Here is a 17343-nt window from a genome sequence, read left to right on the forward strand (position 1 = left end):
TTTGCACACAATTATAAGTATTTTGACCGCATATATAAAATAATGATTTTTGAAACTTTCTTTTTGTAAATTAAAGTTTTAGTTATATACTTTTATTAACAAAAAAAATTTGAAATTATTATTTTAACTATGTGAACAAAGAATTTAAAAATGTGTACACAAAAATCAAATGTCATATAAAAAATAGTGGGAGTAATATGAATACAATCTAAAATATAATAGAAAAAAGAACTTGTTGCATAAGATTAATCGAAAAATCGAATCAAAACTCAAATTTAGATTTCCACCCTTAAGTGAAATGAAATGTGAAAGGCATAACTCACATGGATAATGGGTTTCTAGAATTAATACACATCCACACACGGTCTCCACGCCCCTGACCCATAAATCTATCCCACATATTCATACGACGTGGCTATCCCAGTAGTACTTTTGTTTGTCTGCGTCACGGCTCACATTTTATTACATACATTCACGTGTCTAAACATCGCTATAAATACGCTTCTTGTCGTTCTCCCTAATTTCATATATTTTCTTCACCAATTCTTCTTACAAAAGAAAAAGAAAAGAAAAAACTTTAGTAATATCTAAATATACCCTTTTCATTGTTACTTAAATTAAGATCGGATCACTCAATGGCCAGTCAATCCAGTACTCCCCAATCCGTTCATGACTTCACTGTCAAGGTATTAATATATTTGTGTGTTTCTATATGTTATTTCTTGATTTTGTTGCTGAGATATTTGATTTTTTTTGGGTTTGTACTTTAGGTTGTATATATACATGGGTTGATGTTTATTCTTTCTTATTTGTTTAGAATTTTCGATCTTTACTGCTTGTTTTAATTTGGTATTAAAGCTTTTATCAATGGAAGATTATGCAAACAGTTTCAGATTTTAACTGATTGTGTGTGTCTGTGTGTTTGATTGATCAAGCCAAGAAGATGTCAAGTTAGAATGTGCATAAAGTCTGCATATATGAGTTTTGTGGTTGCTAAATGGAAGATTTATTTCAGGTTTTCGATACTATTGGACAAGTAATTATATTGTCAAACCTTTATTAAATAAGTGTTGAAAACTCATATGTCGCACATTTATCTGTTTACCATGTCTTACTTCGCTGTTATAGTAGATATAATGCCTCAAGTTCCCTGGTTGTGTTCCCTGTTGGCTGCTGCAAAAGCCTTAGAACTGTAATGATTAGTGTATTGTCAATTGTGTAATGTGTTTGATTAACTTGAATTTCAGGATGCCAAGGGTAATGAGGTGGAGCTTAGCAAGTACAAGGGAAAAGTTCTTATCATAGTTAATGTTGCATCCCAGTGGTATGTTCTACATGTTTTGACAAATAAAATTATTTTTATAAGTCTAGTCGGAATTTTAGTAAGATATACTGACCACGGATAAAAATTAATTTGCAAGCATAAATTGTGTTGATGCTCCCTGGTATTCTTTATTAGAACTTTGCCAAACCATTGGACCAAGACCTTTTCTTATATTGAAAGTCTATTGATAAGGCTATTTCTTTCTTTTTCAAAAGAAGTTAATCCAGAAAACATATCTAACTTAAAACTATATTTGACTTATTTTTTGCAGTGGCCTCACCAATTCAAACTATACAGAGTTGGCTCAGTTATATGAGAAGTACAAGAATCAAGGTTAGTATTTGAAACCTACATTCGTTTTCTCGAAGAAAATAGCTCTCCTTATCCTGAAAACCTTTATAAATCAATGTAACCTTCATATCATTAACAACTCAAAATTTCTAGCTTCTTTATATAAGTCCCCTCTTCTTTGTCATTTACACAGGTCTAGAGATTCTTGCTTTTCCGTGCAACCAGTTTGGGGCACAAGAGCCTGGTACGAATGAAGAGATTGTAGAGTTTGCTTGCACTCGCTTCAAAGCCGAGTATCCCATATTTGACAAAGTAACAACTTTTTTTGAGACTTTTAGTTTATATGCTTGAAGTGTATGCCAATTCTTGATTTGGGAGTTCAGCAAAAGATAAGTCTAGGTCCCGTTTGGTAGCAATGGGATCTGACCTTAGCTTCTTGCAGGAATAAGATAATTGGTACAAGTCAAGGATATAGGGTTTGGAGTAAAAGTATATGAGGATGCAAATATCTTACGATGATAATTGTAAACAAAATGGTTAAAGCAATGATTAATTGGAAAGATGAGGAATTAATGATTTTATGTTCAATAGTTGGTTGTCGAGTCATTAAATGCAAATGAACAGAACCTAAGAGATTGCACATATAGCTTATTTAACTCTCTATCAATTGACTATAGATGAACTAAAATTTGGTATCTGGTATAACAGGTTGATGTCAATGGATCCAATGCTGCACCAGTATACAAGTACCTCAAGTCCAGCAAAGGTGGACTCTTTGGAGATGGTATTAAATGGAATTTTTCCAAGTTTTTGGTTAACAAAGATGGGCAAGTTGTGGATCGCTATGCACCCACAACATCTCCTCTTAGCATTGAGGTAAGACTTTCAAAGCACATTTTAACTAGATTCTATGTACTAAAACCATTTAGTTGAGATTATTTTATAGGAAAAAGATCAGTAAGATTATGTTGTATAGGGTGGCTGATAAATATTTGTACTTGTCAAATTGCAGAAGGATGTGAAGAAACTTCTGGGGATTGCATAAGTTTATCTTCATATACACATACCAAGTCTTTATCCAACTTTCTGATGGCTGATTTGGAGAGAATGTAATATGTTTAATCAATTACTATATAGCTTGGTGCATAGAAATTCTCAAGTTCAGAGCTTTTGAAGCATTTTCATTTGTAATAATAAGGATCCTTCTGTTTGACCTTTTGGAAGGCTTAAATTGTCTTAGTAATTGTCCTATAAATATCTGTTATATTGTGATGTCAAGCTTTCAGAGATATATAAATAAATAATTTTGTATTTCAGAGTCTCGTATGACAGTATACTTTATAGTTTACTCTTGTCACATTCATTTCCGGTGCAAATTTAATTTCTTTGAAAATAATTACTTTCAACACAATGAAGTTGGTTTTTTGGCAAAACACAATTTTTTGAACCAAATAATATTAGAGGTTGCATATTAGTGTTTGGTAGTTAATTTTTTAAAATAGCGGTTAATATCCCAAAAAATCTAATTTTGAACAAAATATTTGGAGGAGTTTTTTCGATTCATTTATACAAAAATCTAACTGAAACATCTTTTTGTCAAACTGTTTTGTTTATAATAACTAAGTTCAAGCTGTTAGTCAAAACAACTTACTCAATTAGCTAATGAACACAACTATTTAATTCGGTATAGTTAACCGTTAATTATCAAGGAGAGCCCGTTCTTTTGTTTTGTTTTTTTTTTAAATTTTAAACGCACTAATATGAAATGAAAATTTGCCAAGCTTCTAACTTTTCGTTGTTAACCGCTTGTTAGTACTACGAACCTTGTAGACTTGTAGTTGTGAATCTTGTGACCGTACTTTTACTTTACATGCATTGTTAAAAAAATGACCCATGTTTTTTTGAATGTGAAAGTTTGGCAATTTTTCTGAAACTTAGCCTAAAATATAACTACAAATATGCTATTTACTCTTACACAATTAGTAGTTAATGACGAACGGTAAAGAGAGTTGAAATGAGCTATTCTTTAAAAAAGGCTGGAATAAAAGGCTGCAACATTTTTGAGAATCCGACAATTTGGGGACGTTTTTGAAAATCAGTGTCAAATACAGTTATGCTATTTACTCTAAATATAAACCTTATTCATTATGTTCTACCATCCTCTGTTTGTGTTGTCGGGGATCAGAGGATGATCATGTTCAAAGAACTGAGTTGCACGAAATACACTCTGGATTTAATACCAGTACCAGCTCTGTCCTGTTCAAGGGAACTGTAAGACACCAACAAGATCTCCATAGCGTTGTGTATCTCAGGCGTTGTCACTCACCTATACATGAAGCTTAATACTAGGGATTTGGTGATACTAATAGAACTGGCAAGATATGTGTTTGTTGCTTAACAATGTCCTGGTCTTCCTAATGTCACTATGATTTTTGATAAGATTTCACCTATCAATTTTCCCTGTATCCTGCATTTTACATCTTGTTGTAGTTTAACACTATATAAGTACATTTTTCCGGAACTTAATTATCTGGATCCTGAAAATTTTGAGAAAAAATGGCAAGTCCAGAGATTTAACATTGGGCCAATACAGGTTTGGTTTTGCTGCTAGTTTTTTGTATGATCCCTGCAGCCCCTTTTCCCCAACCCCCAACTACAAAAATCATACATCTGAGAATTTCATCGATAATTTGTGTGTGAGATTAGGGTATCTGCTTATGATGGAGTCACGTCGGCCCCTACAAATTTTGAGTTTTTAAGTTGGGTCTAATTAAATTTGAAAATTAGGGAATGCAATGTCACAAAGAAAAGATAGAAGGCCCACCATAAAGAAGTGCAAGAGAATATCGAGTATCATAAATCTACTGCAATAGTAGTATTACAAGCAAAAACATGAAGGCTACATCAGAACAGCATTAACAGCGTAATGCAAACTATCATATAACAACAAATCAACTACATTCCCAATTAAACACGTCCTACTGCATAATACACTACCAGGAGCTTGCATCTGATTGTGGAATTCCGAAAGAGGCATCGATCTTCTCGTTTACACAACATCAATGTACATATAATCCTGATCTCAACTGCAAAGAAAGTATATCAGATTCTCTTGACATGACACACTGGAAAGAATAAGCTGACTTTGTCGAACAAGAATGGGCACTGAAATATACTTACCAGATAAAAAAATTGGTTTATAAGAATGTTTTTACATGTATATGTGAAGAATCTTGAATTTCTTGATATAGTAAGACTCGATAATCAAGAATCTTGAATTTCTTGATATAGTAACACTCGAAAATCAAACTTGCGGGGGAGGAGGGTTTCCAGCGGCAGGAGGATCGACAATATTGAATAGTGTAGTCATGGTGCTAAGTCTTGCTCCAAGTAGGTTGCGGAAATCAGGAAAGTTATGGAGTACATAGTTCATGTAAGGACGGATTTGATGTTCGGAAATTTGATCCAACGTATACATAAGCACCAAATTGGACAATGTGGTGTGGAGAGGTCCATGAATGGGGAAGTATTGGTGAAAGACGTCCATAAATTGAATGTTGAAACACATTACCCCTACTTTAAACACTTTAGCAAGTCGAATTTGAAGGGGACTGTTAAGCAAGATGTCGTCGTAAAAGTCTTGCACAAGAGTGAACACTAGCCTGGTTAAATCTTGGTTATGATCCCCGAAAGTGAGACTGATCATTTCGTATCGTTGAGTAGCAGTGAGCCATTGGCTGTCATCAAGATATTCTGTTACTAAATAGTGATATGCCATCTGCCTGATTGGATCATTAGCCAATCTTTCTCTCACAGTACCATTAATAAACCGACAAACGTCCCATTCAAGCATCGCCATTACACCAAAAGATCAATATTCGATAGATATATTCAAGACTCTGGTTTATATTATGTAGAAAGCGAGACAGAAACAGATAATGGCAAGAGCTAGAGAGAGATTACGGAGAGAGATTAGAGAGAGAGATTACGGAGAGTAGAGAGATGATGATATGGCAAGAACGCAAGAAGATTGTATAGTATGAATTATGAAGAAAGGCGAAAACAGATAAAGAAGAGAGCGAAAGATGAAGAGTTAGAGATGTGACATGCCAAAACTAATAACAACCTGTTTATATAGACATGTGAATTTATAGACACACGACACGAGTAATGTATTGCTATATTCAACTGAATCGGAATGTTGCAAAGATCTTAAACCGAATCTTGATAACGGAATTTCAATAAATGTGCATACAAGTTTTGGATTAAATAAAAAAAATGCAGTAAAATGTCGTAATTTTCAAATAAAAAATGCTTTAATTACTAAAGAGACAAGATTCTCTACAACAATTTGTTAGAGCAAATTCCAATAGATTAGTTCTTAGGCTAGGCTAAATTATAAGAAATATGAGCAAAAAATAACTCGATTAGTCTAATGAGCGGAGAACGCGATTAGATAACTCAAGTGATTAACGGCTTATATCTTATCGTCCCACGTTGTAAGACATATAAGCATAATTAATCAAAAAAAAAACTGGATTAGTACATTGCGTAAGACATCAAATGTAAATGTAAGAGGGTCTTCTTCCTTTTGTCGGATTAACACAGAAACATAAGTGTTATGGATAAAAAACTAAGGTTATTATGTGCTGTATTTATTACTAAGATTCGGGAGCTCAAGGCCTTTAATGGCTGCTCTCGTGTTTCGTAGCTTAATTCTGCCTTTACGAGATGCCTACGTATCTCTGTGAATTAGAGAATCAAGCCAAAAAACGTAGTTCTGATCTGTGGGGTGAGGCCCCTTATATAGGTGTGAGAGTCCTTGAATTGGACTTGGCATAGGAGACTTGGTGGTCAAGTCTCTGAATTAGGATAGACTTAGGAGTCCTAGGAAGTAGGAAGCTGACTCCTTATCTCATGAGGTTCCTTGGAGGCCAATCTACAAGGATTTATATTCCCACTAGGACTTATCTTAATAGCTGTTTTCCTCCCTTATTTATTAATTACGAAATTAATAAATAATCAGGGCTTTTGGGCCTTCTTTGTTCCATCAGGCCTGATCTGGTCCATCAGGCCTGATCAATGTGTTGACCTTTTTGGTCTGAATGTCACACATCTTCTTATTGGGCCTAGCAGCCCACACCTTACAATATTTAATTATACAATCAGGATTTATTTATCTCTATCATTTGCCCCCCAACTTTTGGGAAACATTGATTAAGTTTCGCAGAAGTTAAGTCTATTCATTCTCTTACAGGGTTTCGTTTCTGCGTAAAGTGTGGAGCGACCTACATGTTTACAACGATTGTTCCTTTTATTCAGGAATTTCCAGGAATTTTTCCCTTAATTTTATGGGATTTGTCCTTAATTTTCTTAATTTCTGGGATTTATCCTTAATTTTCTGGATTTTCCTTAATTTTCTGGATTTTTCCCTTAATTTCTGGGATTTATCCTTAATTTTCTGGACTTTTCCCTTAATTTCTGGGATTTATCCTTAATTTTCTGGATTTTTCCCTTAATTTTCTGGATTTTTCCCTTAATTTCTGGGATTTATCCTTAATTTTCTGGATTTTTCCCTTAATTTCTGGGATTTATCCTTAATTTTCTCTATTTAACCCATTTTTCTAATTAAATAATCAGAAAAATAGAACTTTTGCTGCTCAATACATCCTAGGCGTTGTTGATCCACGCCTAGGAGACAGTTTCCTAACAACGTCTAGGAAACTTGCGTCCTGGGCGTTGTTGGAGGCTGATGCTTCCTGGGCGTTGTTGATCCACGCCTAGGAGACAGTTTCCTAACAACGTCTAGGAAACTTGCGTCCTGGGCGTTGTTGGAGGCTGATGCTTCCTGGGCGTTGTTGATCCACGCCTAGGAGCCATACTTCTAACAATGGCTCGGGACAATGCACCCTAGACATTGTTGAAGGCTGATGCGTTCATAGATCCTAGGCGTTGTGCACCCACGCCTAGGAGACAGGTTTAGCACCACGCCTAGGAGACATACACTCTGGGCGTTGTTAAAGGCTAATGCTTCCTGGGCGTTGTTGATCCACGCCTAGGAACCATACTTCTAACAATGGCTCGGGACAATGCACCCTGGGCGTTGTTGAAGACTGATGCTTCCTGGGCGTTGTTGATCCACGCCTAGGAGCCATACTTCTAACAATGGCTCGGGACAATGCACCCTGGGCGTTGTTGAAGACTGATGCTTCTTGGGCGTTGTTGATCCACGCCTAGGAGCCATACTTCTAACAATGGCTCGGGACAATGCACCCTAGGCGTTGTTGAGGCTTTTCGAGCCTTGATTCATTCAATGAACTTTGATTTTTGATTACAACTCTTCTCAAAATTCAAATTTTATGGGCTTCCCGCTTTTTTTAGGCCCATTTCTTTAGGTCCAGACACGGCTGATGCGTCCTTAAGCTCTTCTATTTAAGAGGAGGAGTGTGAGTTCATTTCTCACACTTCACTTTCACAAAAAAATTTTCACTTCTACTCTGCAATTATTCTCTCAAGAATCGCCACCTCAAAGCGATTTCCGGCTTTCTAGTCCGCCGCTTTCTGGGCTTATTTTGAAGATTCCGTTTGAATCTTCATCTTCTTCACTTACCTTCAAGAGCTTCCTGAGTTTTTGTCTTCATCCATGGCGGATTCTGATTCATCTCACTCCCATGTCCCCCAAGCTGTTGCCCGTCCCTCTAGGGCCAGCCGAGGTAAAAAATCTCTTGTACATTCCTCAGTTATTTCTCTTAGGGATCTTTTAACCGAATTCGGGCAAGCCTTTCCTAACATGTTACACTTAGATGCATATAATTATCCTTCTAGATTTGGTCCAGATCAAGTAGGTACCATAGCCCGCCTTTTTGGCATTTTACACCCTTATAGGGCCGAGGCTCCAGGCCCAAATGATAGGGCCTGCTACCCAAAGCCTGGGGCCATTCGGGTCTATAAGGAAACCTTCTATGCTGGTTTTCGCCTTCCTCCTCATCCTTTTGTTTTTCGCCTTTTGGCTGAAGCCCGAGTCTGTCCGACCCAACTTACACCCAATTCTTGGCGTTTTATTCACTGTTATATGGCCCAATCTCGTAAACACGGTTTTGAGCCAAATGTTTGTGTCTTTCGTTATTTATTTAAATTTGTAAATGCTTCTGAGGACCAAGGATGGGTCAAAATAGTTCATAGATCCTTGGCCCGCTCCTGCTTTATTTCTGGCACCAACCCCGACTCGTATCCAACATGGAAGAGTGAGTGGTTTTATGTGTTTCTGGATTCCGAGGAGGGTTGGGACAATTTTTTCAGGCCCGACTTCTCAAAAAGTATAGACGGGTCCTTAAGAGACCTAAAATTGGGGATAGATGAGGATGCGGCCATCAAGGCCATCACTGCTGATAACTTGCATCATTGCGCTCTCATCCTTTCAGAGGGTAATTTGCAAGGTTTAGGTCTAAGTGACCTTGGTCCTGAGGGTATTTTTTCCCCCTTTTTGTTCCATTTTCTTAATTCCTTATTTGTCCTTCTTCTTATGTGCCTGTATCTGCCTGCAGCTAGGGCAGCTTTGGACACGATCTTCAAGAAGCGGGAGGCCCGTGTTGCCAAGGGCTCTGCTATTGAGACCCACCGCGACAAGCGGGTTAGGGTTGGTGACGGCCCTTCAGTCACAGTTCAGGAGGCCGTCCCTACCTTTTTATCCCAGAGGCCTCTTAGCCTTGACGAGGATACCTCTCCTTTCACCATCACTTGGGGCCTTCAGAGGTGGGACACGGTGGTAGGAAGTTCCGAGGCTGCCGCCGTTTGGTCTGAGAGTGTGATTACGCCTCGTGACAGGGCTGAGATTGTAGAGTCTTCTGATGACCTACAGATTGAGCGTCTGGGTGCTCAGGTCGTGGCTTCTGTAAGCCTCTTCCTCGTTTCCTTTTTTAACTGTTTTTTTTATTAACTCTTTCATACTTACTTACTATACTTGGATATGCTCGTGTAGATGAATACCTATCTCCAGGATGCCCTTCACAATTTGAAGGATGTGAGGACTAGCCTAACTATTGCTGAGAGAGATAGGGATAGGTACCTCAAGGCTTTCGAGGCCAACTTCACCCGTTTCCGTGAGGTAGAGAAGGAGCTGGCGGATGAAAAGGAGAAAGTTCGTAAGCTGGAGCTGGATGCTCAAAGGGCCCGAGCTGAGGTGATAGCTGAGTATAAGGCATCTCAGGACTTTCAAGATGTCCTAAATGTTGAGTACGATGCTAACTTCCCGGAGACCTTTTCTAGCTGTTGGGAGCAGATAGTAGAGGAGATTGGGAAGAAGATTCCGGAGGTGACTCTCACTGCCTATCCAGTCCCTGTTATTCCTGGGAAAGAGCCTCTTCTTGATGATATTCCTCTTTCTCCTACTCTTACTACTTCTGCTGAGGCCGCAGCTGTTTCTCCTCGAGATGCTGATCCTGTGCCAGTTCCTTCTTCTGCTGCCGATGAAGGAAACATTGATGATGACTTTTTCAAGGATCTTTGAGTATTTTGTTTTTCTTGTTTGGCCCATTGTGGCTTTCTATGTATTGACTTAATCGTATTCAGAACTTATTACCCTTCGGGGTTTATTATGCTATTTTAAGTTATTTGTTTGCTTTTCTACTATCATTTTCAAGTACTTGTACTGTTAGCTTGCTAGCCTTTTAAAAGCTATCTCCTATTTTCCTCGTACTTGTACTAAAATAGATAAGCAAACTTAATAATAGTATGAACCAAGTAGTTCTATGAACTAAACAATTGTAAAACAAGTTTTACGGCAACTCTTGGGATTCATCCCTTACACCATTCCTAAAAACAAAGCTAAAACATGTAAATCCTAAGCAATCAAAGCTTCAAGGTGCTTTTCAACCTACTTGTCACCTTGACAAGTGAGAATCATGTTTAATGGCTTTACACATAGTAAACCTTCAGGTTTTATGCATGCCAAGTTCTCGGGACTTCATCACCATCCATAGTCTCCAACTTGTAGGTTCTTCTACCTTGTACACTCTTGACCTTATATGGCCCTTCCCAATTTGGGGCAAGTTTCCCTTTCTGCCCTACACCAGAAGATTCCACCTTCCTCAAGACTAGGTCACCCTGTTTGAAGAACCTTTTTTTAACCCTTAGGTTGTAGTAGAACGAAGCCTTTTTCTGATACTCTACTATCTTTGCATGTGCCTCATCTCGCACTTCATCAATTAAGTCCAGAGCCAACCTTTGTCCCTCCTCATTTTCCCCCGCATTGAAAGCTTGAATCCTTGGAGAAGAATGTGATATCTCCACGGGAACAACTGCTTCTGCCCCATATGCCAACATGAAGGGAGTTGCTCCAGTCGTGACTCTACAGGTAGTCCTATAGGCCCATAATATTGGAAGTATCTCATCCACCCAGTTATTCCTTGATTTCTCGATCCTCTTCTTAAGTCCATCCAGGATTATTCGATTTGCTACTTCTGCTTGCCCATTGTCTTGTGGGTGAGCCACGGAGGTGAACCGTAACTCAATTTCATTTTCTTCACAATACTTCTTGAATTCCTCGTTGTTAAACTGCGTTCCATTGTCGGTGACTAGGACACGGGGAATTCCATATCGGTACATAATGTTTTCCCACAGGAATTGTGCAACTTGCTTAGTTGTGATTTTGGCCAAGGGTTTGGCTTCAATCCACTTAGTGAAATAATCAATGGCTACAATCAGGAACTTCCTTTGTGTCGTGGCCATAGGGAAAGGCCCTAGAATATCCATCCCCCACATAGCAAAGGGAATAGGCGAGTTGATAGATGTCAGCATCTCGGGAGGTTGTCTAACAACAGGTGCATGCTTCTGACAGCGGTCGCACTTCTTCACATATTCTTTGGCATCAGCCATCATTTTCGGCCAATAAAAGCCTAGACGAGTTATCTTATGAGCCAAGGCCCTGCCCCCCAAGTGTTGTCCACAAATACCTTCATGCACTTCTTCAAGAGCCAAGTGTGCCTCATCGGGCCTGAGACACCTCAAGTAGGGAACCACGAAAGATCTTTTGTAAAGAATCCCATCTATCAAAGAGTACCTTAGTGCTCGAACAGTTAACTTTCGTGCTTCAGTTTCATCACTTGGCAACCAACCGGTTTGAATGTGAGCCTTGATAGGATCAATCCATGACGTCCCCAGGCCTATGGGAGCCACAAGCTTAACATCTATGCTTCGTGTCTTCAAAACACGGAAGTACACACTTCCCGAACTTTCTTCTATCTCAGATGAAGCAAACTTTGATAGCGCATCTACCTTGGCATTTTCTTCCCTTGGAATGTGTTCAACACGACATTCATTAAATTGGGTCATCACAGCCCTTACTAGGCGGACATACTTAGCCATCGTATCATCCCTTGCCTCAAATTCTCCCTTTACCTGGGATATGATTAGCTTCGAGTCTCCACGGACCTTTAAGTTTTTGACTCTAAGTGTCCCAGCTAGACCAAGGCCAGCAATCAGGGCTTCATACTCTGCCTCATTATTTGTGGTTGGGAAGTCTAGCTTTATAGCATACTCAATTAAGAATCCATCAGGGCTTTGCAAAACCAGCCCTGCTCCACTGGAATTTGTTTTTGATGCTCCATCAAAATAGAGAACCCAATATCCTTTCTCCTTATCATCCTTCTCTCTGTCCCCATTATCGACTCCCTTGTCTTGAGGTATGGTATCTTCCTGCCCCCCGACTTCTTGGTTGGGTATGGTACATTCCACCACAAAGTCAGCTAGTGCCTGGGCTTTTATGGCCGTCCGTGGCTTATACTTGAGATCGAACTCTCCCAACTCTATTGCCCACTTAATCAATCTCCCACTTGCCTTGGGACTGTGAATGATATTTCTCAGTGGCTGATTCGTTAGCACCTCAATCTGATGAGCCTGAAAGTAAGGACGCAGTTTTCTCGAAGCCATTACCAAGGCTAGAGCAAATTTCTCAATAGTTGAATAATTCAATTCAGCACCATGCAGAATTTTGCTGACATAATATACGGGTTTCTGGACTTTTAGCTCCTCCTTAACCAACACCGCGCTCAAGGCGCTCTCTGAAACGGCCAAGTATAAGAATAAAACTTCATTCAAAGATGGGTTGGCCAACAACGGGGCCTGAGCCATATACTTCTTTAACTCTTCGAATGCCTTCTGGCTTTCCTCATTCCATACAAATTCTTTGATATTCTTTAGTGACTTGAAGAATGACAAGCACTTGTCTCCTGACTTGGAGATGAATCGTCCTAGCGCAGCGACCCTTCCTGTGAGCTTCTGAACATCCTTAACAGTTTTTGGTGGTTCCATGTCCAGGATTGCCTTTATTTTATCGGGGTTAGCCTCAATTCCTCTCTTTGAGACCATTAATCCCAAGAATTTTCCAGATCCTACTCCGAAAGCGCACTTCGTAGGATTCAACATCATCTTGTGGTTCCTCAGGATCTCAAAAGCTTCCCTCAAATGGGTTATATGATCAGTCTTTACTAGACTCTTGACTAACATGTCATCAACATAGACTTCCATAGTCTTACCAATAAGATCCTTAAAAATTTTATTTACCAACCTTTGATAGGTGGCTCCCGCATTCTTAAGACCAAACGCCATAACAAGATAACAATAAACACCAAAGTCAGTGATAAATGATACCTTTGGAATGTCATCCTTGTGCATCTTAATCTGATTATATCCGCTAAATCCATCCATGAAACTCAGCATCTCATGCCCAGCAGTGGCATCAATCAAAGTATCAATCCCTGGCAATGGAAAACAGTCTTTAGGGCATGCATCATTCAGATCAGTGAAGTCTATACACATCCTCCACTTTCCATTAGCCTTCTTTACCATTACAGGGTTTGCTAACCACTCCGGAAATTGAATCTCCTCAATGAAACCGGCCTCTAGGAGCTTCTCTACTTCCTGTTTTATAGCCTCTTGTCTTTCCGGGGCAAAATTTCTTTTCTTTTATTTCACTGTCTTCCGGCTTGGATCCACGTTTAGCTTGTGAGTAATCAACTCCGGGTCTATGCCTGGCATATCAGCTGCTGACCATGCAAATACATCACTATTTTCTTGCAAAAATTTCACCAACTTCCCTCTAAGGGGCTCCTCTAGTGTGGCTCCAATGAAAGTCATCCTCTCAGGATTCTCAGGGTCTAAAGGAACCGAAACCAAGTCTTCTGCTGGCTTTCCTCTCTTCTCATCATTTTCTCGGACATCCATATCTTCAATAGGAAGAACCTGCCCCCGACTCCATCTGCCCTCAAAGAGGCCACATAACAGCTTTAGCCATTTTTTGATCTCCTTTCTCTTCTCCAATCCCGTTTCGGGTGGGAAACTTCATAACTGAATGGTAGGAAGAGGGGACTGCCTTAAAGGCATGTATCCCTGTTCTCCCCATGATAGCATTATAAGTTGAACTAGCCTTTACTACCACGAAATCCAACATCTGCGTTGCTTGTCTTGGTTCCGTACCTATGGTGGTTGGCAGTTTGATTATTCCTTCCACAGGACATTCTACTCCAGCAAATCCATATATCGGCATGTCGGTTGGTGTCAACTGGGAATCATTATACCCCATCCTTAGAAAGGCGTCGTGGAGCAATATATCCACAGAAGCACCATTATCCACAAGAACCCTCTTAACCGGGCTATTTCCTATTATTGGTGTTATGACCAACGGGTCGTCATGAGGAAACTTTACGCCCTCTAGGTCAGAATCATCAAAAGCCAATGTTACTTCTGTCCTGGCCCTCTTCGGGGCTTCTCCAACAATATGCATAACCTCCCTAGTATATGCCTTTCTTGAATTTTTGGACAATCCAGCAGCAGTCGGACCTCCAAAGATCGTGTTTATCACAGGTCCTCGAGGGCGTCGTGGTCCTCCAAAAACTTCTTCAATCTTCCTTTTCGAATCAAAAACTCAATTTCGTCTTTCAATTGCCTACACTTATCGGTGTCATGGCCAACATCCTTGTGAAACCTGCAATACTTGCTTTTATCTAGCTTTGAGGGATCAGCCTTCAAGGGCTTAGGCCAGCGAATATCTCTATCTTTCTCAATTTCCATCAAAATCTGACTTCTAGGAGCATTCAGCTTAGCGTATTCAGTGAACTTTTGCCCAGGTCCTCCCTTCTTGGGGGTTGAATCAGGGTTTTGTTCGGTTCTAGGATATTTGTCCTTTGCAATATATTCTAAATCAGTTTTCCGCTTCTTGCCTCCAGTGGGCTCATTACTTACTACGGTCTTCCTCATACTTTCTTCAACCTTGATATACTTCCCTGCCCTCTCTTGGAGCTGCAACATGCTTTCAGGGGGACGTTTGGCCAAGGACATCTTGAAAAACTCGTCCCTGATTCCTTGTTGCAGTGCTATCATGGCTACCTTATCATCAAGGTCTGGGACTTTTAAAGCCTCCTTTGTGAAACGATTCAGGTAATCTCTCAAGGATTCTTTAGCTCCCTGCACAAGACTCATAAGAGATGCTGAACTTTTCTCATGGACTCTTCCACTGATGAATTGCTTAATAAAAGCCTGACTTAACTCTCTGAACGATCCAATAGAGTTTGGGGGTAAGCGACTATACCATCTTTGAGCCATACCCGACAGGGTTTGAGGGAAGGCCCGACACTTAATAGCGTCATTCACGGGTTGCAGCAGCAGTGCATTAGAGAATGTCCTAACATGATTAGCGGGGTCTCCCGTGCCATCATAGGCTTTGATAGTGGGCATCTTGAATTTCCTTGAGATGTGGGCATTCATTATCTCTTCTGTAAAGGGTAGAGTTGGATCATCAGGATCTCCAAGGGGAAGGAGATTGCTTGGATCAGTTTTTGGGACGACAGCCCTTATTAGTACCGGACCATCCAAGTCTATGACAGGAGGAAGATTTCTCCCCCTAGGAGGTATCTGGGGTCTGGTGGCCTGGTGAGCCTCCAAATCACGCCTCAGCCTTTGGATCTCAGCCTCATGAGCCCTGATCCTTTCCTGCACTTCTTGGGGATTCGCCCCTTGGGTGCTTTGAGGGCGTTGCCTTCCATCGGCCATTGGCTCTTTGCCAGGACGCCTCCTTCTCGGGGCCACTTCATCATCCGAAGATTCAGAGTCTCTCTCAGTGTAAGGACCAGAAAATTCCCGATCCTCGGGGATAGGAGCCAAACCTCGTATATAGGGGGGCGATTGCCCTCGTGCTTCACTTCGTCCAGCATATCCACTTCCTCCAACCTCGGGGGGAAGGGGCATCCCATAAGGGGGTTAGTAGTAACAACAGTTGAATATTCATATCCGACGGGTCGAGAATTCACAGGTATATGTACTTGTTGAACTTGAGGATTCGTACCTTGAATAGTCGGGGGAGTCGTCCCTTGTGGCTGAGGTTGAGTTACCCCTATCTGGGTTTCCACCTGAGGAGATGCATAAGTCGAATGGGGAGGTATCTCCACGGTGGACGAAATCATTTGGGTTGTTCCCGATGGTGTTCCTTCCTCCAGAGCACTAGTTGTTCTCCGTGTTCTCGCCATGGTTGTTGTTGTTCTTCTCACAGACGGCGCCAAATGTTATGGATAAAAAACTAAGGTTATTATTTGCTGTATTTATTACTAAGATTCGGGAGTTCAAGGCCTTTAATGGCTGCTCTCGTGTTTCGTAGCTTAATTATGCCTTTACGAGATGCCTACGTATCTCTGTGAATTAGAGAATCAAGCCAAAAAACGTAGTTCTGATCTGTGGGGTGAGGCCCCTTATATAGGTGTGAGAGTCCTTGAATTGGACTTGGCATATGAGACTTGGTGGTCAAGTCTCTGAATTAGGATAGACTTAGGAGTCCTAGGAAGTAGGAAGCTGACTCCTTATCTCATGAGGTTCCTTGGAGGCCAATCTACAAGAATTTATATTCCCACTAGGACTTATCTTAATAGTTGTTTTCCTCCCTTATTTATTAATTACGAAATTAATAAATAATCAGGGCTTTTGGGCCTTCTTTGTTCCATCAGGCCTGATCTGGTCCATCAGGCCTGATCAATGTGTTGACCTTTTTGGTCTGAATGTCATACATCTTCTTATTGGGCCTAGCAGCCCACACCTTACAATATTTAATTATACAATCAGGATTTATTTATCCCTATCAATTAGAATCAGACTTATATTTATTTTCATTTCAGACTATTATTGTGATACGGTATTTAGTTTGCAAGTCTTATATAGCAAGCCCCCAAGCAAAGGTCACTGACTCGTAACATTTAAAACAAAATCTGGTCACCACCCCTGCAAATGAAGTCTGTTTCCAAGGTAGGATGATATGGTTTGGAACGATTGCAATCAATTGATGATCACCTTCTTTTCAACTGCACTTTTGTGACTCATATAGCAATCAGCAATATCCCTCATCCCATCCGATTGACCGAATAAATACCCTTCATTGATGTCCTGCTTCTTGCTTTGGCTTTAGCTTAATTTGCAGAGTTGGGAAGTCTAATATGTTAATTTTCCTGCCATACAGTATGCACCCCTGTACCCACATGAAATTGCAGACACTCAAACAACACAAAAGATTGTAGAAACTTTGTACTTAATTTGCAACAACGATATTTAAGAACCTGCTGATCAAAATTATATTTATGTGGCATCAGTAATCCGAAGAGATGAAAGTCAAGGTGTTATGCGTAACTGAGGGTTGCCAAAGAGTTGTCATGCGTTGATAAAATTTGGTTTGAATCCTTCTACAATAGTGTCAT

The 17343-nt window shown here is 40.1% G+C and overlaps 1 protein-coding gene across 1 annotated transcript; it reads left to right on the top strand.

The window, feature by feature from the left end:
* Positions 1-518: 518 nt before the first annotated feature.
* LOC141702602 (putative phospholipid hydroperoxide glutathione peroxidase) lies at positions 519-2926 on the top strand. The gene is made up of 6 exons (XM_074506256.1): positions 519-686; positions 1248-1324; positions 1596-1657; positions 1809-1927; positions 2324-2491; positions 2628-2926. The coding sequence occupies exons 1-6, from the start codon at positions 636-638 to the stop codon at positions 2658-2660; spliced, it is 510 nt and encodes a 169-aa protein (XP_074362357.1). The 5' UTR covers positions 519-635; the 3' UTR covers positions 2661-2926.
* The last annotated feature ends 14417 nt before the right edge of the window (positions 2927-17343 follow it).

This window comes from Apium graveolens, unplaced genomic scaffold (genome assembly GCF_009905375.1).
Source record: "Apium graveolens cultivar Ventura unplaced genomic scaffold, ASM990537v1 ctg531, whole genome shotgun sequence".
Taxonomy (NCBI): Eukaryota; Viridiplantae; Streptophyta; class Magnoliopsida; order Apiales; family Apiaceae; genus Apium; species Apium graveolens.